The sequence below is a fragment of the Eptatretus burgeri genome, chromosome 13 (assembly GCF_056783735.1).
Source record: "Eptatretus burgeri isolate ZD-2024b chromosome 13, Ebu_testis_v1, whole genome shotgun sequence".
Classification (NCBI taxonomy): domain Eukaryota; kingdom Metazoa; phylum Chordata; class Myxini; order Myxiniformes; family Myxinidae; genus Eptatretus; species Eptatretus burgeri.
This window is the reverse complement of record NC_140973.1, coordinates 43777123-43803778: the sequence shown is the minus strand read 5'-3', so window position 1 is coordinate 43803778 and position 26656 is coordinate 43777123. Positions and strand designations below refer to the sequence as shown.

Here is a 26656-nt window from a genome sequence, read left to right as displayed (position 1 = left end):
GGGTATTTCTTTTCGCTCTCCTCAGACAGCCATATCATGATTCCTTTGATCTTGAAAAGAGTTTTCACAGACTCATCTTGTTGCAACTCACACAACTCCTCTTGGTATTGCTCTGGTACTCCAGATAAATCCACCAGAAATGGCTGAGTCAAGCAAGAAGGGAACTCATAGCAAAGCTATGAAAGCGATCATATATTGATTCATTAATTCTGAATCCTCATGCTCCACCAAAATATTGCCACACCCCACCTTGCGAAACACTGGTCTACACTGTAATCCAGACTTAATCAACCGAAATCACAACACCGAAGTCATGAATACTTCCAACCGATGGAATGGTAATATTCTCAAATTCGTAATTAGTTCTTATATTACCATATCCCATATATATATATATATGAAGAACAAAACACTTTAATACAGCAGTCTGAAGTTGCAGTCTCTGCCCAGATCACATGACCAAGCTCCTCAACCAACTTTGTATTCAAGCATACCAAGAAACTGATATATAAATTTTAGCATCTGCAAAAATTTTAAGAAGCACATTTAAGAAAAAGTTATATCGTTCAGTCAGTTGAGATATCTCCACTGGCTGTTGGTCAAAGCCTGGTGGCTTTCAAACCGATTGCTTTTCCCATTGCCGCCACAACTCATTAATATTGGCTACTGCAGGTCCCCAAATCCAAAAGAGGTTCTGTGACTTCAGTCTTGGAAGGTTCAGTCCGTGCCTATGAAACACTGGGATGATCGTTTATAGCTGGGTCGGGATTCAAACCAAGGCCAGACAGCTTAGAAGCAAGTGTGCATACATACCTCAAGGCCATCCTGGAAGCCAGGGTAGTATTATGGAGTGCAATGTTAATCGATTTTCTCTGTACAATGTAGAAATATAAAATTTTGTCGGCAACATCTCCCCAATGATCAAAGGGCATTTGTGTTATCAAGTCAAACCCTGTGGTCATCTTCGACTGCATGTAACCACACCTCCATGTAATGGTTGGAGCATCCACCAGAGTCTGGGAGGTCAGCGATTCAAAATGCCGGCCGAGTCATCCCAAAGACTAAAACTTGTACGTGCCGTTTCCTTGCTTAACGCTCATCATTTAAAAAGATAAGAGCATGGACAATCCCCATTGGTTGGCATCAAGGGGGAGGAGGAAATTCCTTCTGAGAAAATGCCTGCCGAGTGCAGTGAGAAAGGCAGGACGATTGTTGTGACATCGCTGGTACCCAGAGTATTATATCCAGTGAAGTGACAGTATTTTCCCTAAGCTCAGTGGCTATGTTGAGTGTTTGTGTTATCAGTATGTCCATGTGTGCATAGCAGCTCCATTATGAGCCTGAGACCTTGTAGGAAAAAAAAAAATTAAAATGTGTGTGTGTGACGTCTTTCATGAGCATCAAACCCTGATTTTTTTGGTATTGTAAATGATGCAACAAAATTCAATCCTGGTTGGGGAGGGGGGGGTGCATTCAAATATTGCCAATTAAATTAAACAAGCAACCAGAAAACAAAACCAAAGGTTTATTTGAATGAAACATCAAAATTAATAATGCAATGAAAACAAGTGAATTAAGGAATGTTCATCAAATGGAGAATCCACAGCATGATCAGGATGCCTGCCTGGGGGTCGAGGAGGTGGGGCACAGTGGATCAGAGAGCAGAACCAAGGACAAGGAAAGATCTCAGGGGATAGATGGAAATGGAGGAGGGGGTGTGTTTGTGAATAAAACAGAAGTTGTGATAAAATATGCAGCACTACTTTCCAACACTCACTGCTGTCTTAGCTGTTGAAGCACTGCGAGTAGCACGGATGGTATATCTGGACCACAGGTCCCACACTTTACATGTACATCGGAGAGATTCAACGTGGTGTTATCAGACTGAAAAAAATAAAAATAGAGAAAATTGGTCAGTCAAGCTCATAAAATGGGTATTCAAGTATTATGGCCAAAATACAGGCAACCAGAGTGTGGGTGTATGCAAGCAAGATGACTAAAATAGAAACAAAAACACTTACAGTGATGTCCCTGACTCTCCCATCTTTCTCTAATGATAAACACAGCTTTGTGGTGGTGCCCAGTGGGGTGAATGCCTCAACAGACAAATGTTCAGCCGAACAAGTGAGCAATTTGAACCCCAGCAGACTCTCGATGCGATGCAATTCTTTGGTCCATCTGGAGAGGAGAGGGGGGCATTCAGGTAAATGACATTATTATACAAGTAGCAAAGCAATTTGCACAATCATTAAAAAAAGCTAAAGATCAAACAGGTAAACTGACTGCTTAATTATCACTGCAAAGACTGACAATATGTTTTTATTCCAATCAATAACGAGTGACGTTATGGAAATCGATCATTGATCATCATTGCAGGACACCAACAGGCAAAATTATTCCCACATTTCTGTGAGGTTGGCCAAAGGGTTTTTGGGCCAACATTCTTACAAACCGGCTGACCAGGCCTGACGCTCAACCGAGTCGTTAGGGAGGGAATTTGTAATTTGTTCTAGGTGCCTGCAATAGCTCTCCTATTCTTTGTGAAGGACACCCAGTTTAACGTCCATCTCTGAGGGATGCCACACACATTGATGAATCACTCTGCCTGTGAAACACTGGGATGACAGTTTATAGCTGGTTTGGGGTTCAAACGCAGACTAGATAGTTTTGCGGCAACATTGCAGGACACACTCATGGATACTCTGCTGAGTAATAAGCCTAACAGTAGCAATAGGGTGAAAAGCAAGACTGAGACAAATTTAAAAACAATGACAAGAAGTCACCTGGAGTGGCAGTCTGCATCAACCATAAGTGCAAAAATATACTGCTTCAAGAAGAAGAAGAAAGAAAGAAAAGAAATTTTTTTTTTTTTAATGAAAACTTACTCTTGTTGGCGGTCCAACTTCTCACGAGCCTGGGACAGTTTAGTGTTTAAAGCATTGGTTTTCACAATGGTATCATCAAGCAGATCTTTGTGTTTACGCAGGGCTATGATGTGCTGCTCCCTCAATTCCACAACTCGATTTAGCTCCTCTTCCTGCAGGTAAGACAAAAGGAAAAGTAACTCGAGAGACTGGATCATGTTGTCATTCGTGTGCAGCACTTGGGCTGTGGGTTGGCATCATTTCTCACAGGGGCGTGGCTGTGTCGTTGAATGCCGGCGATAGCTCACCCACTCTTTGTGAAAGACAGTGGGATCTTTAACATCCACCAACTAATGCTGGTAGATGGCATACCCAGTTTAATGTCCATCTGAGGGACGGCGCACAGACAAATCACCCGGCCCGTGACCCACCAGGATGACAGCTTATCGTTTGGTCATGATTCAAACCCAGGCTAGAAAGCTTAGAGAGTGTGTGTATATCTTTATATTTAAAAAGTAACCTTGTGGGACAAATCTCAGTTTAAAAGGCATTTGTCCACAACTCAATACAATACTGTTCTTCACTATGGGTGGTGCCACCGAATCACATGTTTCTCCTGGTTTTTGTGGCATATCAAGTTCTTAACATCATCAGAATCTTCCATTATTAGTCCAAAGCACAAGATCTATTGCTCTCATCACAGACAGTGGGCCCTTTCCTCAGGTCAAGCTTCCTCTGCTCCTCCCCAGTTGTTGTTGTTGCAGTAACTCCATCCTGGTTAAACTCCCAAAATTCAGGCTTGGTGCACACCTTAATTCCATAATCTCAATCTTTTTCTATTATCAAATTATCCCTCCCTAAGCCAACCCTCTTACTTGTACGTTACCGTTTCCTCTTTTCTTTTACCTGGTTGTGTCCAACTGTGGACCTGCTGCCCCATCGCAAGTTCATTATCTTATTACCCATCACCTCACTCGTACTTTTCCACAGGCCATGATCATGTATGTGAGAGATTATATTCATTCTACACCACATCAATGTAAATTACTGCAATGCTCCATCACAAAATAAATTTTGTAGTATTCCTCACCAGACCAAAAAAAATAAATTAAAGATTGGTGACATGATGCTTGGAAATATGTATGTATGGATGGATGTTTGTAGTTAGGTAGTCGTGTCCACGCCGGTCAACGCCGAACTGGACGGATAGCCGAACAGCCAAGTTGCCTGGAGATTAGGGCACTCGCAGCAGATGGAGGACAAAGGTATACACTCGAACCCACAACGAATAGACAGACAAGCAATCTTAATAAATAGGGGTTTAATGAACATAGATCAGGTATTCATAAGAGGACTAAATCAAAGCGCAATGATGAAAATAAATCAAAGCACGAGGTAATGAAACATGAAGTAATCTACAGCAGAAAGACGAGGCACCTCTATACACAGTTACAAAAACGGACAAGGGGAAAGATGAAACAATGTAAAAATGCCTCCTTTATTCTGGCACTTAGCTTCGTTCAGAGATGATCCGTTTTGGACCTGGCGTCGTCGAAACTGCGTAGTCACTGCGCGGGAAACCACACCCGAAAATGGTACCAAGCCGCACTCTGGGCAGGAAACGTACGTGAGGTATTCGTGCGGCAGTATTCAACACCAGGGTTCAGAAAACGCCGTGCAGCTTCTTTTCACGAGCGAATATGCTGACCGTTCCTCTCTTGCACCAGGTCCATTCACCACGATCGCCCATATTTCTCCTCAACCATACGACGAGACGATTTATGAGGCCCCATGATAAGACCACGAGGCACGCTCTTCTTCCCCCTCAGAAAGGTACACGCTTCATGACTCAGTCGAAGTCAATGGCTAGCATTTTGCTCCAGCGCGCGAACAAACTCGCTTCGGCACGAACAAAAGAATCATACAGCCTTCTTCAGTGTCGAGGGGAAGCCAGTGAGGTAGATCCTTTTTGCCTCCAATCATGTACCTCTCAACTCTCCTCTCTCCCCAACCTTCTGACATCACTCCCATCCATCATCCACCCCAGGCGCATGGTTTGCTCGTCATTCCTGGAGGCGGGGTTTTTTGCCTGCCTGGAACGTTTGGCTCGGTTGTTGTTGTTGTCATTTTAAGGACGTGATTCCTTTTTTCGCCCGTCTTGTAAATGCAAAAACATCAGAAAAGGTCACAGGGGGCAATCACATACTGGGAGAAATTGGACTTAATCCCTACCTAATTAACACATCACCGCCCCCCCCCCCACCGTGTGGTAACATAAATTACATCGAGATGTCCCCTGCTCATCCACAGCCCACACTACTCTATACATTCCTACATTTGCAATGAAATTCCCCCCTCTACCCCCATATAATATATTATGGTTATGCAGGTAGATGGCGGAATTTCATAGGAAAGTTCGGATTGAGTGGAGTTGTTTGGTCCGTGGATGTGTAGGAGACATCTCGATGGAATTAAGTAGGGAGACAAAGCTTAAATGTTATATGTCACCACAGGAGGGAGGGGGGGGGGGTGGTGCGGTGTTAATTAGGTAGGGATTATGGATAAGTTCCCCCATTATGTTATTTCCCCCTGTGACCTATTCCTACATTTTTGCATTTCCAAGCCAACCATGAAAGAAGTGCGTTTTCACAATAACCACAACGATAACAAATGAGCCAGGCATGCCAAACACAGAGGCTCAGCCTTCTCAAGTTTGGTGTGAGAAAGCCATTCCCCGGAGGTGGACAGTTGTTCGTTGTGACGTCAGAAAGATGAGGAGGAATGCACAAGTGCGGAGTGAGGGACGTACGCGGTCGATAGAGAACGTAGCTCGGAGATGGCCTGCAAGAACAGGGCTTTACGGCTGGCTTTCCTTCAACGCATGAAGAAGACGGCACAATTCTCGTATTTACGCTGGGGAAAATTGGCTTGCGCACCGAGCAAGATGCTGGCCAATGGCTCTTGTTTGGGTCGTGAGAGACGGACTCCGAGCCTCATGTATGTCACCGAAGGGGACGGCACCATTCTGCAGAGTGCCGCATATCGGCAAGCGCGATAGACGAAGAAGCTGCACGACAGTCGGTGAGCCTTGGTGTTGAATACCACTCACGAATTGTCTGACGAATGTTCCTGCTGTGAGAGAGCGGCCCGGCGCAATTTTGTGCGCATCGGCACGAGCAGGACGAAGCACCTCGATTCCAAGTTCCACAAAGACCATCTCTGGACCATGCTAAGTGCCAGAATAAAGGAAGATTTTCTTTTGTTTTGTTTTCCCCTTGTCGGTATTTAAATCTGTTTGTAGAGGCCCCTCAACTTTAGGATTTATATACTTCATGTTATGATTACATTCTGAATTATTGTCCCTTATAAATATTTGTCTATTTTCATTAAATCTCGCATTTATTTCAAGTTGATGTGTCCGTGTATTTGTCGTGGGGTGAGAGTATATACGCCCCTGTGCTGCGCTTCCCCATACCTCAATTCCTCGGCCATTGCGCCCCACCCCTCCCACGCACGTTATAATATCCGAGGATCAAGTGTCGGTCTCCCAAGGAAAACTGCTCGGTTATCCAGACTGGCGGTTGACCACCCAATTTGGGGTCGGGGATTTAATCTTCACCACCAGTATCACAACATGCATATACATACAAAGTCGCAGGGGTGCCTGGCCCAGGTTACCCTCCCCCCCTCCCCCTGACCCAAATTGCGGTGACAGGCGGTTAACACCACCAGCCCCTGGGATAGCTGAGCGGTTCCTTATTAATGGGAGGCAACACGTTGATCCTCGGAGATTATAGCACGTGCTCAAAGGGACGGGGCACGGGGTGGAGGGGTTACATTCGAACCCCACTGCGAATACACCGATACAGTTTCTTGAAAGGTATACATTTTAATGAAAACAAACAAATATTTGCAAATGACAATAATTCAAAAAGTAATGATATAATCCAAAAGTCAAGGCACCTCTCGCACAGACTCAAATACAGACAAAGGGAACACAAAAATGAAAAGAAAAACCTCTTGTTGCAAGTATTCTTGTACTTAGCTTGGCTCAGAGTTGGTCCCTGTGGAACTTGGAATTGAGGCGTTTCCACCAATACGTGCATATGCATGCAAAATGGGGCTTCTCGCGTAGCAGGACAAACGTACACCAGGCAATCTGCGAGCCGCACTCAACACCAAGGCTCAGAGCCCCAATGCAGCTGCTTATGACATAAACTTACCCCAAGCCTAGCGTCTTATGACTCAACTAAGAGCCAAAGGCTAGCGTATTGCTTCACCATGCAAGCCAAAGCCTCGACACAAAATCAATGGTCGTGTCGTCATCCTCGGCGTGTGCTCACCCTCCTCCGTCGCCTCTCCAAACAATGCCCCTTGTGCCTCCACTCTAATCACGGCTCTCCAAAAAATGCGCAAGCTCTGAACTCCCCCCTCTGATTCTCTTCCGAATCAACTCTGCCTCATGCGTTCCTCACACTGATCTCGTGCGTGCGTTCTGCCGATCTCTCATCTTATGTAGTCAGAAGCCTCCCATGTCCTCTTCCTCTTTAGGCGTCTCCCTAACAATTTTCAGCCTCCCGGGCGTGGCCTGCTCGCACGAAACCCGAGAAGGCGGGGCCTCCATCCACTCGGCACACCTGGCTTTAGGGACGTGTTGCCCACCTATATTGCCGATCTTGAAATATTTAAAAAAACATCACAGAGGGGCAATAACATACTGGGTAAGCTTATTCTTAAAATCTAGCTAATTAACACGACACCACCCCGTGTAGTGACACATAACACTTAAGCTCACAGGTTCCACATCACATCAAGATGCCTCCTTCATACCCACGGACCAAGTGACTCCACACAACGCTATATTCCCTATGAAATTCTTCCATCTACCCCCACAACCATAACACACACATATATGTATTGTTGTGGATTTCAGAATCGGATCCGACGAATGCAAACAACATCCAGGTCCTCAGACCTAGTTATTTCCATAAATGCATATTCAGAATAGACCCATCCCCTTGTCTGGTGGGATTCTGGCTCTGATGCGTTGAAGGGTATAGAATAGGTTCCCTTTCTTTCTTATGAGATGACCTTTTCCTCATTACAACACGTTCATGACGTATGATTTTACGCCAGTATTCATTTCCACATGAGCGATATTCAGCGTTCATGCATGCGAGAGATAGCCATGAGTCCAACGTCGACTCATTCTATCCCCTTTCCATCAGGACACATTGGCTTGGAAATAGACGATTTATTTACCCTTTGGAATTAAAGGACATTTGATTAAAGTCACCACAAGCTTTTTCTGGACAGTTTATTCTGATGGTCAGACATGGCTGTGGATCATTTATCTCAGGCATCCACCTTTTTCCATCGACGTTCGACAGCTCTATGGACGCTGGCTGCCTCTTGTTCGTGTCAGGATGAACGGGGAGGTGATGGTTGCCGTTGACGTTTTCGCTCGGTAATTCCAGCAAATGGCTGCTTTTTGGCGTTCGTCCAGTGCCCTGAACATGGCGTCGTAAGCCAGGCCTGTGTTCATTGGGAGTTTTATCTTGTTCGATGGTGGGGAAGGAATGATCACGGGGGTTGACGGTTGGAGGTCACGTGCAGCGATGCGCCAATAGGCAAGCTGGATTTGGCTGAAGTCTGCTTGAGGCTTTGCCCACAATGGTCGCCGATAAAAAAGGACAGGAGGACCACCTTCCTGATGTTTGCTGACAGCCCCTGATAGCTCCTGACCGTTGGTGACAGTTGGACCGTTCCTGCTCGTTGTGCTCAGTACCCGGCTCTTGGCGTCCTGGTTCCTGGGGGGGTGACGACATGACGTCCATTGGTGTTCGAGCCTGTTTGAGAGTGGGTGCACGGCGAGGCAGGGCGCTGGCAGCGGACCAAGGCAAGCTGACACATTTGGGTCATTTTGGTGGACGCAAGATGACTTCTGCATTGATAAGCTGAGACCAGATTTTTTTCCTCCTGTCTGGTGTTTAATTAAGTGAGGCATAGTGATAAGCATCTGCTCTTTGTCCATAAATGCTTGTTGAATTCTATATTTAAGATTATTTTGATCGATTTGCATTCATCCATTTACACCATAAGGAATTAAAAAGTTATTCAGTTTATTTCTTTTTCTTAATAAATTCCTTGTTAATGTTTCAACCTGTCCGTGCTTGGCATTTCCTTCCATTAATCCAGCATTGTCTGAACCTAGATAGACTGGGAGGTAATTCCAAAACTAACTAGAACGGGCACCCAGTAGAGCGCATACCTTCGCCAACACTACATTTTACCCCCCCCCCCAGAAACCGTTGATTGTGAGGGTATTTAATCCCATACCACATCTACCATCTCATATGTGTTATGATGGCTTAAAAACATTAAATTTCCTGCTGTTTGACACTGATTCACGTACATTGTACAATTTCTGTATGAACTCCCTGACCTTTTTGGGTGTCGGTGTCAAGTCAATCTGATGACAACTGGTCACATTTTAAGAAATCAAATATTACACATCACAGGATAGGGAATTGAATTCTAAACATTTTGAATCGACTTGCATGCAAATTGTATAAGAATTGACCGCGTTATGATAATAAAGGTCGTTGACCCCCCTGACCTTTGACCCAAACCGCTAACAAAGGTAATGACGTCATTGTGTCATATCATATATCACAAGATTGGGCATTGAATTCACAACATTTTGGCATTGGTTGCATGCAAATTGGATAAAAATAGACCGCATTATGGCAAAATGACGATTTTGACCTTTTCATGACCTCGACCTTGACCTTTGTACTCCTAATTTTGTAATTGGTATTAGAGTGTGGGGAACAGAACAGTCAACATTTTGGTGTTGGTTTCATGCAAATTGGATAAGAATTGACCGTGTTATGACGAAAACCGCACATTTTGCAATGTCGTGACCCCCCCCTGATCTTTGACTCCCAACCGCTAATAAGGGTTATTACGTCATTGTGTCATGTCACATATCACAAGATGGGGCATTGAATTCTGAACATTTTGGCAATAGTTGCATGAAAATTGGATACAAATTGACCGCGCTATGGTAAAAAGACGATTTTGACCTTTTCATGACCTTGACCTTTGACCCGATCGCTCCCAAAATCTAATCAAATGGTCCTCGGATAATAACCAATCATCCCACCAAATTTGCTGCGATTCAGTTCAATACTTTTGGAGTTATGTGAATAACAAACAAACAAACACATAATCACAAATAAATAAATAAATAAATACACAGCGATCAAAACATAACGTTCGCAACAAAGTTTGCGAAGGTAATTAACCTGTCAGTCGGCATGCACCAGCAGTAAACGCTCGGCCACCTGACTTAAGATCTAATCAAGATAAGATTGGTGCATCGCCGGGGGCACGTTCCCCGGTCAGGAGGCCATGTGACCAAGTTAAACGGCAAATTAGACGGTGGACACTGGAACTCGTGGTTAACTGATTGGTATGTGTGGTTAAGCAACCCACCATACCACAAAGTTAATTGTGAGCGGTGGCCCCAGGTCCAGTTCTTCCGATGAGAAATGAGGATTAACCTTCTAATCATACACTCGGTACCCATGGCCGTAACAATATTAACAGACACAACTGACTGTTATGGTGAGCATCACCACGGATTATGTCTCACACGGTAAAACCGCACAATCCACAAAAAACAACCCTCTGTCTGCCACCCAGACGATTGTTCCTGCTAATGCAAACCATTCAACCAGAAAGCACGTAATGCGATCGGCAGGTAAATCAAAAACATAAGTGACGAGCACTCCCTCGATCTCCATTGGACAGAGTCCTACACCAAAGTGTCACCTTCAATCCAGAGGCCTCCACCTGGTGACTGTCAAACAGACAAATATTACATGGTCATCATCAGTTAAACATCAAACAGAGCAATCTATCCGAACTTCAGGCTTCTTTGCCTCTTTTGAAGGCGCCTTTTTTTTAAAAACACAAAAAAAAGAAACAAACATTTCTACAGGTGGGGATGCTCACCTTGACCTCGCGGCCAAAGTAAACAGTCCAATAAGACTGTCCCACTGGCATACAGATACCCCTCAGCCCAAAGGCTGAAGCACATGGTCAAACAAACATCCAAACTCCAAAGGGCCAGAATGCATGGTCATACAATTGGACCCATCCATAGGAATGAGTCCCCATGACTAAAACTGCATGGCATCCTGAATTTGGCCTTGTTTTCCCTCATCAGGATGGCATACCAATAAATATCTAACCAATGATGACCACATTCGTTGTTTAAATGTCAGACGCACCGACTGACTTATGGTGAGCAGCCATGGGTTATGCGTCTCGGTAAAACCATATAATCCGCAAAGAACATAATTCTTTGCGGATTATGCAATTTTACCATGCGAGATAATCCGCAGCGATTCTCACCATGAGTCAGGAGGTGTGTCTGATGTTAAAACGACGAATGTGGTCATCACTGGTGAGATGTGCATCAGTATGCATCCTGAGGGCAAAGAAGCCCAAAATCCAGACAGGCAGCTCCGTTTGATGTCTAACTTATGTTGACCATGTAATCTTTGTCCAACAGTCGCTGGGCTGAAGCCTCTGGATTGGAGGTGACACTTCGGTGTAGGACTATGTCTAATGGAGATTGGGGGAGTGCTCGCCACTCCACACGTTGATATATATATATATATATACATATACATATATATATATATACACATATATATATATATATATATATATATATATATATATATATATATATATATATATATAGTTACGGTTCTCGGAAGCATATGCATACAACATACAGTTGTCCTGAGTCAGTTATTCCATTAATATACGTGCAGATAGATCCCTACCTTTGGTCTAGCGGGACAGCAGGGAGTGCGTTGCGATCAATGGGCTGTTAGTTAGGATTCATAAATCATTTTTCCCCTTTTATTTTATTCCCTCCTTTTTCTGAGGTAAATTTATCTTGCTTGCTACCCTCATTTCAGTGGCCACAGCGTACCACAGTCGACCTGCTGTATCCAGAGTCTCGTTTGAGGCAAAATCCCAACGTTCGCTATGGAAGCTGTGCCAGCATCCACCTTCCCAAACCCAGACACGCGCGGCATGGGCGGGCCAAACTAGCGTCTGGCTGAAACACCGCCCAGAAAAGCGGACCACATGAAGGGCCGGTCCAATCTGGATGCTCGGATCGGACAATGACGGTTTCGCCATGGCTCCTCCCAGAGCTCAGGGATCTATAAAGTACGGAACAATCCTCAGAGGAGGGGGTTGTTGTTGTAGATCTAAAGGAAGAAGTCGGTGGTTGTTGGTAGATTGAAAGGAAGAAGTCTGTTGTTGTTGATTGAAAGGAAGAAGTTGGTGGGAGTTGGTTGAAAGAAGGTCGAAGGCGTGAGAAGTCGGTTGGAAAGTGGAGAATTGAAGGAGTTGTTGTGAAAGTGTTCCTGCGGCTTGGCTCTGCCTACGTCTCACCTCGACGGCTCGCCTACACGTCCTTGACCAAGCCTCTTACCTGGTCCTGTCTACTGCTCCATTCTCAGCTCTTCTCCACTCGGGCTCCTGCTACAGACACGATTACCACTCGTGCGGCTGTGGACCGAACTACACAACTTTTGTCGGGTGCCGCACCACGGAGCACCCTCCTCCAAAACGCTCAGGTACCTAGAAACTGTAACCTCAACTCCCTCCCTCGCTGGCTGCAAAAGTTCTTTTCACAATTAGGTTTACTTTGAGTGAGTGTCTGAGTGTGTTGGCGCCTGTCCGTTAAGCAAGCCTGTAGAAGATTTTTTTTATTGTTGTGATTGTTGCGTTTATTAATCTCGCATCAAGTCTGCACTGTGTCTGCTTTTGTAAGTTGCTTGTATAATTGTCACACCCCACACCTCTCATCGTTCCCTGCATTATATCCCCAATAAACCTTTTGTTGTGCCACATGCTTTTCCTCGCTTATTGTAAATAAATAATAATTGTAGAAATGTTCCCTTTGTCTTTTCCTCCATTGGTCCAGTATGGTTCGGATCTAAGTTTAGCCAGGTCTTTAATACTAACAATCCGTTCCTTCCAGCCGGTAAGTCCTTGGCAGTGCCGCTCAGCTGCATCTGATCCAGAAAGGTGATCCGTAGTTGGTAGAGTGATCCGGTTCAGACAAGGAGTACCGAGGGCGCGGTTCCCCGGTGGTTAAACCGCGTGGTTAATTAGGTAACCTGATTCGAGACAGGAGGACCCTAGGTCAAGCGGTTGAGTTATTGGTGTCCACGGTTGGTTAAGTGACCCACCGCGTCGAGGAATTATCCGTGAGCGACGGCCTACAATTCCGGGGAGTCTGGTGGGAATCGACCTAGCTTTCCCCCACCTAGTGGTCTTCTCACCCGACCCCACCGGCCCACAACAATATATTAGTTATGGTTGTGGGGGTAGATGGAAGAGTTTAATGGGGAATGTAGCAGTGTTGAGTTGCTTAGTCCATGGACATGTAGGAAGCATCTTGATGTGAATAGGTGGGGAGCCTGTGAGCTCAAGTGTTGCGTGTCACCACACAAGGGGTGGTGCGGTGTTAATTGGCTTAGGGAGTAAGAATAAGTTCCTCAGTATATGATTGCCCTCTGATTTTTCTCTAGGTTTCTATATTCCAAGATCGGCAACAAAGGTGGGGAATGCGTCACTGAAACAACAAACGGCCAGGAAGCCCCGCCTTCAAAAGTTGACAAACGAAGTCACGCCACGGACGATTGATGGACGTGACGTCAGAAGCTAGCAGAGCAGGCAGAAGCCCACCTTCCTGGGTTTGGTGCAAGCGGGCCACGCCCCGGAGGTGGAGGATAAAATAAGACAGAGAGAAGTGGAGTGATGAAGGAGAACTTACACATTTTGAGAGGATTATAGTGGCACATTTTGAGAGGTGAAAGAAAGGGAGCGCACAGGAGGAAGGAAGGAGTTGACTTGGCATTGTGAGAGAGCCATGATCAGAGTGGAGGTACAAGGTGCATTGTTTGGAGAGGCAACAGCGGAGATTGAGCACACACCGAAGAGGACGACATGGCCATTGAATCTGTGTTGAGGCGGTTTAGCTTGTGTGTCGAAGTAAGACGCTGGCCTTTTGCTTCTGGTCGGGTCAATGAGGATGAGCGGAGCACCCAAAGTCGTTACACTGGGACTTTGAGCCTTTATGTAGAGTGCCGCTTGCGGATTGTCTAGTGTGCATTCGTCCCGCTACGAGAGAATCGCTTCTTCCAGTTCCACAAGGGTCAGCTTGGGCCAAGCCAAGTAAAGCAAGAGTTTGGAAGGAGGGTTCTTCTTTTTATTTTGTGTCCCCTTTGTCTGGATTTGAGTCTGTGTGTGAGGCCTCGACTGTAGGATTTATTTCATATTATTATCGTTTCCTTTTGAATCATCGTCCTTTGTGGATATTTGTTATGTTCATTAAATGTATTCCTTTTCAGAGGTTGTATCTGTGCATCCGTTTCATTCCCCGTGCTCCTCCGCCCAGCCGCCATTGCCCTCCACCATGCCCTTCGAGCACGTGTGAAAATCTCCAAGGATCAACGTGTCCGCCTCCTATTAATAAGGAACCGTTCGGCTGGCCGGGGGCTGTTGGTGTTAAACGCCCGTCACCACAAATTGGGTTGGGGGGTTAACCTGGGCGAGCCACCCCCTTCTGGTCTTTTTAGGCAGAAGCCCGCCCCCTTCAGGCTTTAAATCAGTCTGCATTTTGAATTACAAGCAGTTGGTACGTCTTTGCCTTATGCACGAAACCCAGGTTATTTATTTTTCCTACACAGAGCTGGCAGTTGCCTGTACACCGCTCAAATAAAGGTATGCGTCAGAAGAACACATTACATGCTTGGAACAAGATAGTCTGTAGGGCGGGTACTCTGCTACGACTAAATGTAAAACAAATGTTAGAGCCATGGAGACCAAAGGAAGAAAGCTTAAAAAGAGCTGAGAAACCTCCTCTGAAACTGCCTTGAATATTTGCTTCATTTTCAGGGTCATTCATAAGTTTCTGGGTCAGTGGTAGAAGCATTTAAAGAAGATGCTAATAAAAGTAAAAGATGAAAGACAAATGGTTAAAAAGAACCCTTAATTAAATAATGCACTTAAAATGCATTGTTCATCAAATCAAGTACCGGTTAAGATCAATTTGTTCTCGCCATCCTAGTTAAATGAGACTTTTTATCATATCTTTGAGAGATTGAGACTCATGGAAAAGCTGAAAGTTTCATATGTGAACAAAAGAGCCACATGTTGCCAGAACAGCTCGTCTTACCATTTTCATCTCCGAGTCTTCAGCTTCGGCCAATTTCTTCTGCAGGCAGTAAGGGCTCCATGTCAGTGGACACATTTGATAAAAAAAAACATTGCCGCAATAAGATTGCTTTATTATACAAAGGCCGGCAACAGCAAAACAGAGCAAAACACATTGGTTCATCTTGAATAATGTGAGTCTCATCAGGAAGCTACTTCTTGCCTTTTCCTGCAGGCCATCCAGTTTCTGCGCGAGTGATGAGCGTAGGTCAGACAGCTCAGTAAGCTGAGAGCCCAGGGAGTGAATAATCTTTTGGATTCGAGCTTCACCCTCTTGACAGGCAATCCAGGCTGCCTCATCACAGGCCATTGTGGCTTGGAACTCCATATCTGCTTCACAACATCATCTCAAGTCACACTATCAGCATTCTTCAAGCTACATACAGCAAGCCAATCCCAATCTGTTCAAGCCTCACCAGAATCATTTTCAACGACAGGCAGCTGGCCATCCTTAAGGTTAGCCAAGAGGTTCAGGGTTTGGTGATGGACGTACAGCTCCACAAAACGCTTATTTGCCTGCTCATCATCCACAGTGTGTAGCACCCTATGGTCACCGTGCTGGTTCTCTGGTGGCTTTGCCAGCTCTTTCAGGAACAAGTCCACTTTTCTCAGGATCCTACACACCAAATACATTGGGATGCACTATGTATACTCTGGGTAAATCAACTTTACTGGTTAGTTGGAGGTTATGAGCCAAGGATAGAGAAAATGCATCAAAAGAAAGTCAGCAGGTTGGATAGAAAAAAATGACTTATGAACAGGAAACAGAGTACTTGGCAAACGAGCAAATGCCAGGATGGAAATTAGCAAATAGTGGAGTTCCGCATCCATTGCTATTTGTAATTTATGCAAATTATCGAGAATAAGAGGCGAGGATTAAGAGAATGCAAGTTTGCAGATGACGCGACGCTTCGGAATACAGTGTGAATAGTTTGGAAAAATTCAGGTACTGGTAAGCATCGGCATTTTGGGGTCATAAGCGAGAAAATAGTTGATGGATTTTAATGTGAGCAAATGGAAAGTTAAAGGGGGGGTGGGGGATGGGGGTAAGAAAAGACAAGCTAGTAACAATGGCAGCAACAACCATGTTAATGAAGACATGTTGCAGAAAATGGGCCAAGAAAAATATTTTGGAATAATTGTGGAAGTCAGTTGGGCAATGAGCACCGTGTCAAGTTAGGCAACGTAGTTTTAGGATGTATTAAAAGTCTGAACCAAATGTTTAAATCAAAGGTTGAATGATTGCATCCTGTTGAACTGTGTAACAAAGTCTGGTTCCAGAGGCTGGATCCTGAATATGGTGTTCAGTATGGTCACCTCATTAAGGAAAGAATATGTAGCTGTCATACAGGTTTTTGTGTAGAGCATGTAGAATAGTTCCACGGTCGCTATGAAAAAACAGAACGGGCATTTTACATTTTGGTGAAGATTAGGTGGGGATATGATGGAGGTAGTCACAATATTAAGGAAACTTCTAGACATGCAAATACGACATATTAATTTGAAGTAGACGTGGGAAATAGGAATAGGAAGCAGAGTTTGAAGATAACAACACATCTGGCTCCTCATTCCCAATTGTACACATCTGCCCTCCCAGGTCGCACACGGTCCTCTCGGAACCCTCATCTGGTCACCAGATTTCATTTAGCCCAATTGTGGAAAATCAAGTCCCTGTGTCGTCTTCATTTTAGTCTTTTAAATCCCAATCACGACCTCATGCGTTCACCAATGATCTCTTCTACACATGCTCAGTCTTTCCCATTCCGTTCCTCTCCAGGTCCTTGTTACTCGTTATGTTATTCATCATTTCCTCGTTCATGCCCACCGTTATCTTTTGCTCATCTGAAAACCTGCTAGCTTTTGTTATTTAACTCCTTCATAAAACTAGACCCTTTTATTTGGGGGGGGGGAGGTGATGGGAAAGAGGGCAAGAAGAGTCCACCAATTCCGATGTACCATACGCTATAGGGTGTTGGTCGTACCGAAGCCGTTTCTTGGCAAGAATTATACTGGATAGTTTGCCATTGCTTTCCCAGCGTGGTTTGTCCATGCTTGATCCGAGTATCCTTTTAAATGCTGAGAATCAAGCAAGGAAGGAGCACATACCCTTTAAATAAATACGTTTGGTAAGACTCGGCTGGGTTTGAACCACCAACCTCCCAGACTCAGATCAGACACAAGGGTAGACCAAACGCTTTCCATGCATGAAGATCTCTGGGAAACAGCAACGACTTCAATGAAAACAAATAAATAAATCGCTGTGACAATTGGTGAAACGAGATGACACGTGGTGGAGCACATACCTCTGCCAGGCTGAATAGTTTACATTTTGTATGCCACCTATAGATCTGAATCCAGACCAAAACCAAAAATCGAATTGGCTTGTTCTGGTCACCTAACAAACTCATCCATCTTGTTTTGTCATTACTCATCCAAAACTTTTTGAGATAACATGCAACAGGCTTTTGGCCCCTCTCCATGGTGAAGAATCCCTTAAAAAAAAAATTTAGATTCAGATCTTCATAAAAATCGAATCAATTAGTCCTAGTCACACACCCAAAATGTCCACCAAGCTTAATCCTAATCCGTCCACAACTTTTTGATGCATCATGCAACACCGTTTTTAGTCCCACCTCTCAAAGGTGTAAAATCGCTGAAAAATTAAATAATTCTCGTATCTGGATCTTCATCAAAATCGAATCAATTCATCCTCGTCACACACCCAACCTGTCCACCAAGTTTCATCCGAATCCATCCATAACCCTTTGAGATATTGTGATATATATATATATATATACATATATATATATATATATATACATATATATATATATATACATACATATATATATATATACATATATATACATATATATACATATATATATATATATATACATATATATATATATATATATATATATATATAGTTTTTGGCCGTATCTCTCAATGGTGACGAATCACTTGAACAAGCTCAAATGAGCTAAGATCCTTGTCCTCTTAATGATGACGTCATAAAAACGAATATGGCGTCATTGTGATGTATCAGGTTTGTGATAAATTATTATCTGTGCTAATGCCCGACTTGATACCTGCAAACAAAATTCACACAGCTTGCCTAGTTTCAGAGATAATGGTACCGGCGATTTCCATTAGCAGCGATATTATGATGTCAGCTTTTTTTTCTATACAAGAGTAGCTCATGGTGGTTTTGAATGCACTTGCATGTCCAGAGCTAAACTCTTCAAAAATCATCTAATTGAAGGTCATTGAACAATTTTTGGTTGATAACACATTTGCCACCGACGGCGAAATAGGTGAAATGGCCATGCCCCTTTTCAAGCGAAGTACTACCACCCGCCATTACTGTATCTCCAGAACCGTTGGACCTAGAAGGTGTGTGACCACTCAAAATGTTCGGAATGGCTATATTATGGGGGGTCAGTAATACATTTCCATGTCCAAAAGTCAATGGTTTTATAAGATATTTGCCAAAAACTGATTTCAGCATTGAACGCACTACAGTTCTGACCCTTTATTATATTACCTGTTGTCGTTTTGCACATTGTCCATATTTTAGAGTTTAATTATGTGGATTTCTACACTTTTTGCCTTTACTACAGCCACAAAACACCACACATTTTATGTTCATTCCTCTGCAAGTGCACGTCTTGGTACTCAAACATGATGTTGGACATTTGCATGGAGGAGGCAGGTCATCGGGCCTGCACGGTACTGGCAGTATCACAGGTGTAATTCCAACATCTGTTGCTTTATAACCATACTGGCGTGGATCTGGTTTGATGACTGCAGGATTTGGAGCTTGTAACCACATCTTGCACTGCAGATATGCTCGCTTTATGTGTTCTCGTAGCGTTGAAGAACAGCACACAAGCTGGTTGAAATCGAGCTCTTTCTTGGAGTTGTGGTACTGCTCCCAACGATACTCATCCAATGTGGAACAGTCGGTCTTCTTTAATCCAGACACAAGGAATTTTTCAGCATTACTTATCATCTGTGGTGACAGTTCCTCTACACCAAACCCTTCCAAGTAGGGAGAGATCCATGGATGCTTTCATGCCAGACAGTTTTGGACCCACCTTGCTGGTACTGTCACACCCGCTAAGTGCATGAATGGCTGGGAGACACGACACTAAATTGTTGTCCAGTTGATCAACTAACAGGTGGACTGGTACAGTTTTCTTGTTTTTCCGGTTACCAAGCTTTACAAACAGCTTTTGTAGTTGCCAGGTTTTCTTGAAGTGGAAGATGAGGTTGACAAAGACATGTGTGTCAGGTGAGTCAACCAAGACTGATTGAACCCCGTGTTTCACAACACCATCATTAATATGGAACACGATTCTGTCATCGGCTTCTTCTTGGTTGCTTGAGAGCTCTGCGATCTGTGTTTCAGTGCCAGCTAACAGTTTCCTACATTCTCCCACATATACTCCTCCAAAGATAATTTCCTTTTCTGATACAACATTCTGCAGCATCCACTTGAAGACATACTCCTGCAACCCTACTTTGTTCAACATTGAGCTCCAGAACATATCAAGATCGACAGGGAGTTTCTGATTGTCAGACCTAATGGTGATAGCGATTTCTTCAGAAGAACTTCTGTGCACGTTCCATTTGCTTGATTGATGATTTTTGATCAACATCAAAAATAATGTCTATTCTTGTGGAGTCAGAACTTTTAGCAAGAATGCTGTTGGAAAGACTCTCAGCCAATTGCCCAAATGTGTCAAGGCCCATCTTTTTCATTGGTAGTTTTCACACAAGTGCCATGAAGTCCACTATTGTCATCTGAGCATCACATTTGACATTCCTTTTCTCCTCTGGAAGTTGATTGACTAGTAGTTCCCTCGATAAGGAGGCTTTATCAGGCTTCTTCAATCTGATGCCATATTTACATTCAGTGGTGAAGAACTGGGATGTGCTGGTCAATTCATACTTCAGGAGCTCTCGCATGCTGTACCCTCTTTCTCTGGCATAATCGATGTACCTAATCGTTTCTGCAGCATCTTTTTTGCCATCGATTTCTTTGCTGTGGACGGTGTAGAAGCATGCTTCATGAAAACAGTCTTGCGGTTAGTAGGTCTTGTGTCATGTAGGTGTTTCTCCTTATTCCGAAATCTGGTCTCAACAAACTCTTGATAACTCTTCTCACCAGTTTCCAGGCATTCAAGTAATCCATCAACAACCTCCTGGGGTATATCAGCTCCAGTAGAGATGTGAAGTCTGATCCCAGTGCTGAATGGATTGTTGATGCTGAATAATAGGGTTCATCTACCTGTGTTCCAAAGGTACCAAAGATTTAATGTTTACAAGCATGGCGTTGTATACACACATATAAGTACACACTTTTTCATCCATAGACATTGTGAGGTAAGGGAAGTATTGTTCATCAGTTTGCCAAATAGGGTTCTGATGCTATTACATCTGAAATTTACCTGTTAACATTTTTCCTGAAGCAGTGTTGCATATAACGCATGAAGTCCCATCAAAAACCCCTTCGGCTGCTGACCTTGAAACCACTAAAGTTTCCTGTAAAAAATATTTTTTTGCGCAATTGTAGATGACGCAGTTATTATTCAAAAACTTTGTTCAGATGATTTTAATGTGCATAATTCAACTATAATGAAATCATACAATGTTATAGTAACAGCAAGCAGGGATCCAAGGTAGAATTACTTGCCATCAGAGAACTCTTTAACACTTGAACACTTAAACACCTAGCGCCTCCTACAACAAATAAATAATATGGTTAATTGTAATCTTTTTAATGCAGATTACTGCCCACCTGGAATCTTCAGGAGTCAAGTCATTGAACTCTTCAGGAATCAAGTAATTGAACAAAAGAAGAAGGAACAATTATGAATAATTGAAGTCCGTAACATGTTGAAATCAGTTTTTGGCAAATATCTTAAAAAACCATTGACTTTTGGACATGGAAATGGATTACTGACCCCCCATAATGTGGCCATTCCGAACATTTTGAGTGGTCACACAACCTTCTAGGTCCAACGGTTCTGGAGATACAGTAATGGCAGGTGGTAGTACTTCGCTTAAAAATGGGCGTGGCCATTTCACCTATTTCGCCGTCAGTGGCAAATGTGTTACCAACCAAAAATTGTTCAATGACCTTCAATTAGATTTTTGAAGAGTTTAGCTCTGGACATACAAGTGCATTCAAAACCACCATGAGCTACTGGAGTACTAGGAAGAATTTCCAAAATCGGAGATGGTTACTGCCTGCGCGTGGGCTTTCTGCATATACATGGCAAGTTTCACGAACTTCCAATGAAAACTCTGGGTTGTGAAACAAAAAAAGTCAAAAAATAGGAATGACGTCATAAAAATTGATATGACGTCACAGTGATGTATCATACGTGCGGTAATTCATCTCTGCTAATGCCCCGTTCGATTCCCGCAAACAGAATTCAAAAAGCTTGCCTAGTTTGAGAAAATTTTTAGGTGATTTCCATTAGCGGAGATATTTTGACGTCATAACTTTTTTTCTGAGAAATTTTCAAAATCGGAGATTGTAACTGTCTGCGCAGGGTATTTTTACATATACATGCCAAGTTTCAGGAAGTTTCGATGAAAACTGTAAGTTGTGAAACAAAAAAGTCCACAAGAAGTAGATGAAGAACAACAACGTGAGTAAGACTTAGAGATCCTCCACAAGGATCTAAAAATTCAGTTCCGGATCCGGATTCGGATCTTCACTAAAGTTAAGCATTGCCGTCCTTAGCCGGTCAACTGCACACACAAAACATTTCAGAACAATTGCTTGAAAACTGTAGCCATAAATCGTGTGACGAACAAACAAACGTGACAGACCAACATACTTAGCAAAAAAGAATTTTCACCAAGTAATGAGAAATGAAAGAGAACAAAATCAGAAGAATGAGGACATTCAGGTGGCATCGTGTGCGTGTTTGGAAAAATGCAATTTGTCGCTTTCTAATCGATTCCTTTTACCCCCAAACTGCACAAACAGAAATACATTTCAGTAATACAACACAACATGGCCATGCTGCCAGGCTGTTAAGACGTCACCATATTCGGCAGTCATTGCGTACAACACGTGTGGGATAAAGGTGAGATCTCAACGTTCACAATCCAGGTTGTACACATAGTTGTATTACGTGTATTAAATGGTTAACACTACTCCACACGTCACATAGCAAATCCCGTGCCATGGAAGAACAACACGCGTCGCTTTCTCTCGCCAATACCAGTCCATGAGAGGAGACGATGCGTTTGAGTCATTTAATGCACATGTCAGTGGGACCAATTGGTTTCTCTGGAGAAAAAGAAAAAAAAGGAACATGACCCTTGCTGAATAAGTCAACAAGCATAGTGGGGGGCGGGGGGGGGTTAGAGAGAGACACACACAGAGAGACAGAGAGACAGAGGCAGACAGGCAGAGAGCCGCAAAGCACAACAATGGACCACCACCTAAAAGGAGCACCATGAAATGGTCACATGGGTTTACATAAGTTCACATTACGATCAGTCTCATCGAGCAGCATTCCCGCTTCACTAATCAATTGGATGTTCATTAAAACTGCACAAAGTACACGTACACACATGCGTGTACACTCACGTACAATCACAAAGTACAGAGAGATGACAGAAGTCAAGACTCCATGATTTTAAAATAATTCATTTATTGAACATTTGAAGTACATTTGATCCATTTTAATACAAACACTAGTATTTGGTAGACTTGCCATTTACAGATTTCAATGCTTTTACACTTTCAGGTCGAGAACTAACGAGTTATGAAATTTTCTCTTGTGGGAATTCTGCCCAGGGTTCACACAAACGGGTTAGTGATTCTGCCTGTGATGTTGGTTTTGTGGACTTTTTCCAGACATCTCGATCCAATATGGCCCAGACATGTTCAATGGGATTCATGTCAGGAGACTGACTTGGCCATGGAAGTCGCTTGATCCCATTTCTGTCCTGCCATTCTTTGGTCGTTTTTGCAGAGTGGCATGGAGCTCCATCTTCCATGAACAGAGTATAGTGTTTGACAATCTGATCAGTGGAGAAGACGGGGAGAAGTCCATACTCAAGGATAGAAATGTGTATCGTGGAGTTGATGTTGCCAACACACTCCACAAGCTCTGACCAACCAGCGCTCCAGATTGCTCCCCATACCATCACTGAAAAACCGCCGTGTTGGACAGTTGGCTGCAATCAGTTGAGAGAGAACTCTTGACGGGGAAGTCTCCAGACCCAAACGTGTCCACGGTCAGAAAGTCGAGCAAATTGGGACTCAAATGAATAAAATGACAGTTTTGCCAAAACTCCAAGGGTCTGACGTCCATCTCGTCAGCTGACTTTTTCTCCTTTGAATGTTGGTTGGTCTAAGAAGAGGTTTTCTCCGAGCTGCTCTCCCATAGTAGCCCAGTTGATGAAGGTACCGCACGGCAGTTATTGAGCTAACTTGGACCTCCTCTGCAACATCTGCTGCCTTGCAACGGGGAGTTTTCTCAATGGACCGCTTGACAGCTCGAAGACACCTTTCTGAGGGCCCAGATCGACCAGAACGGGAAGCTGTGGATTCTTTGACTTCGCTGGTGAATTGCACAATCACCTGATTGACCGTAGAAAGGGGAATGCCAGGGTTCTGAGCTATCTGACTCCAGCCGATTCCACCTTCTGATTGGCCAACAATTCGACCTCTGAAAATCAGAAAGGTCATGTGCTCCCTTGGTTCGAGGCACCGTTAATTGTCGTACAAAACCAGGAATTCGGTTCTGTAAATAAATAGTCGAATATCAACAAAAAAAAAAAAAATCACTGAGTAAAACTTGTTTAATACAGATGAAATGAATACATTTAAAGTGTCTATTTACTTCTGTCATGTCTCTGTACACATGTACACACACACATGTATGTACACACACACACACACACACACACACACACACACACACACACACACACACACACACACACACACACACACACACACACACACGTACACACACGCGTACACACACGCGTACACACACGCGTACACACACGCGCGCGCACACGCGCGTGCACACGCGCGTACACACACGCGTACGCGCGCACACGCGTACGCGCGCACACGCGCACACGCGCACGCGCGCACACGCGCGTGTGCACACGCGCGTACGCGCGCACACGCGTACGCGCGCACACGCGCACACGCGCACGCGCGCACACGCGTACGCGCGCACACGCGCACACGCGCACGCGCGCACACGCGCGCACACGCGCACGCGCGCGCACGCACACGCGCACACACGCGCACACACGCGCACACGCACACACGCGCACACACACACACGCGCACACACACACACACGCGTACACACACACACGCGTACACACACACACGCGTACACACACACACGCGTACACACACACACGCGTACACACACACACGCGTACACACACACACGCGTACACACACACACGCGTACACACACACACGCGTACACGCACACACGCGTACACACACGCGTACACGCACGCGTACACGTACACGCACGCGTACACGTACACGCACGCGTACACGTACACGCACGCGTACACGTACACGTCACGCGTACACGTACACACACGTACACACACGTACACACACACGTACACACACACACACGTACACACACACACGTACACACACGTACACACACGTACACACACGTACACACACGTACGCACACGTACGCACGCGCACACGCACGCGCACACGCACACGCACGCGCACACACGTACGCACGCGCACACACGTACGCACGCGCACACGCGCGCACGCACGTACGCGCACGCACGTACGCGCGCGCACACACACACGTACGCGCGCGCACACACACACGTACGCGCGCGCACACACACACACACGTACGCGCGCGCACACACACACACACGTACGCGCGCGCACACACACACACGTACGCGCGCGCACACACACACGTACGCGCGCGCACACACACGCGTACGCGCGCGCACACACACACGTACGCGCGCGCACACACACACGTACGCGCGCGCACACACACACGTACGCGCGCGCACACACACACGTACGCGCGCGCACACACACACGTACGCGCGCGCACACACACACGTACGCGCGCGCACACACACACGTACGCGCGCGCACACACACACGTACGCGCGCGCACACACACACGTACGCGCGCGCACGCACACACGTACGCGCGCGCACGCACACACGTACACGTACGCGCACGCACACACGTACACGTACGCGCACGCACACACGTACACGTACGCGCACACACACGTACACGTACGCGCACACACACACGTACACGTACGCGCACACACACACGTACACGTACGCGCACACACACACGTACACGTACGCGCACACACACACGTACACACACACACGTACACACACACACAGACACGCGTACACACACACACACGTACACATGCGTATACACAGACACGCGTACACACACACACGAACAGACACACACGTACACACACACACACGTACACACACACACACGTACACACACACACACGTACACACACACACACGTACACACACACACACGTACACACACACACACGTACACACACAAACGTACACACACACACGTACACACACACACGTACACACACACACACGTACACACACACATACACACACACACATACACACACGTACACAAACACACACGTACACAAACACACGTACACACACACACGTACACACACACACGTACGCGTACACACTCATACACACACGCGTACACACACACGGACACACACACACACACACGGACAGACACACACACACACGTACACAAACACACACACACACACACACACACACACACACACACACGCACACGCACACGCACACGCACGCACACACACACACACACACGGCACAATCTCGAGTTCAGACGAAACCTTCATTCACCCTCTCACTGAACTACACTGCGTCCCACAACGCGAGCAGCACACAAGTCCCACAACCAGTCACCAGACCACACAAACTAAACACCTTAACCCGCCATTACAAACATAAAACACCTTAAACCAACGGCCGGGCCCTTTGTATTCCCACGGCCACACGAACCACTCACGGACTAAGCACCGTTTCTGCGGGTACCGCCATTTCCTGGAGTTCAAACCGTCAGCTCAACGCTGATTGGTCGGTATTTATCCTACGTCATATGACGTCACATTGCCGGAGTTCACTCATATCCTGCGTCCCATTTAAAAACCTCTGTATTTAAGATAAAAACTGTTTTTTAATTTAATTTAAATTAAAGTCTGTGGTCGGTTGGTGTTCAAATGTGAAGCGTCGTCTTCGGGTTACAAAAGGACGTCCTTCAAAATCATCTTTGTTGCTCGTCAAACGTTTCAAGAAGACGAAACTACAAAAATAATAATAATAATACTAATTGTACACTTCTTTTACGGTGCTTAAAAAT

General features: G+C 44.9%; 2 protein-coding genes across 4 annotated transcripts; both read right to left on the bottom strand.

The window, feature by feature from the left end:
• Window positions 1-1510: 1510 nt before the first annotated feature.
• On the bottom strand, window positions 1511-26398 carry LOC147014325 (uncharacterized). 3 transcript variants are annotated; one of them, XM_085852228.1, is made up of 9 exons: window positions 26306-26323; window positions 20639-20732; window positions 15599-15798; window positions 15346-15512; window positions 15145-15183; window positions 2886-3037; window positions 2022-2178; window positions 1778-1884; window positions 1511-1624 (listed from the first exon to the last, which is right to left on the bottom strand). In XM_085852228.1, the coding sequence occupies exons 2-9, from the start codon at window positions 20677-20679 to the stop codon at window positions 1612-1614; spliced, it is 876 nt and encodes a 291-aa protein (XP_085708354.1). In that variant the 5' UTR covers window positions 20680-20732; window positions 26306-26323; the 3' UTR covers window positions 1511-1611. The 3 variants fall into 3 exon arrangements, with proteins under 3 accessions (XP_085708354.1, XP_085708355.1, XP_085708353.1); XM_085852229.1 differs by lacking the exon at window positions 20639-20732 and having other exon boundaries at window positions 26306-26398; XM_085852227.1 differs by lacking the exons at window positions 20639-20732; window positions 26306-26323 and adding an exon at window positions 22430-22452.
• On the bottom strand, window positions 23363-26236 carry LOC147014326 (uncharacterized). The gene is made up of 3 exons (XM_085851390.1): window positions 26230-26236; window positions 25562-26111; window positions 23363-23477 (listed from the first exon to the last, which is right to left on the bottom strand). Exons 1-3 carry the CDS (start codon window positions 26234-26236, stop codon window positions 23363-23365), a joined length of 672 nt encoding a protein of 223 aa, XP_085707516.1.
• Window positions 26399-26656: the final 258 nt, after the last annotated feature.

Excerpts from the sequence above, each read along its gene's own strand:
- LOC147014325 (XM_085852228.1), bottom strand. The coding sequence starts at position 20,679 with ATGCGTTATATGCAACACTGCTTCAGGAAAAATGTTAACAG. Across the intron at positions 15,513-15,598 it reads TGTCGTTGAAAATGATTCTG|ATATGGAGTTCCAAGCCACA; the intron begins GTGAGGCTTGAA and ends GTTGTGAAGCAG. Across the intron at positions 15,184-15,345 it reads TGGATGGCCTGCAGGAAAAG|AAGAAATTGGCCGAAGCTGA; the intron begins GCAAGAAGTAGC and ends TACTGCCTGCAG.
- LOC147014326 (XM_085851390.1), bottom strand. Across the intron at positions 23,478-25,561 it reads GTGTGTGTGTGCGCGTACGT|TCCCAATTTGCTCGACTTTC; the intron begins GTACGTGTGTGT and ends TATTCATTTGAG.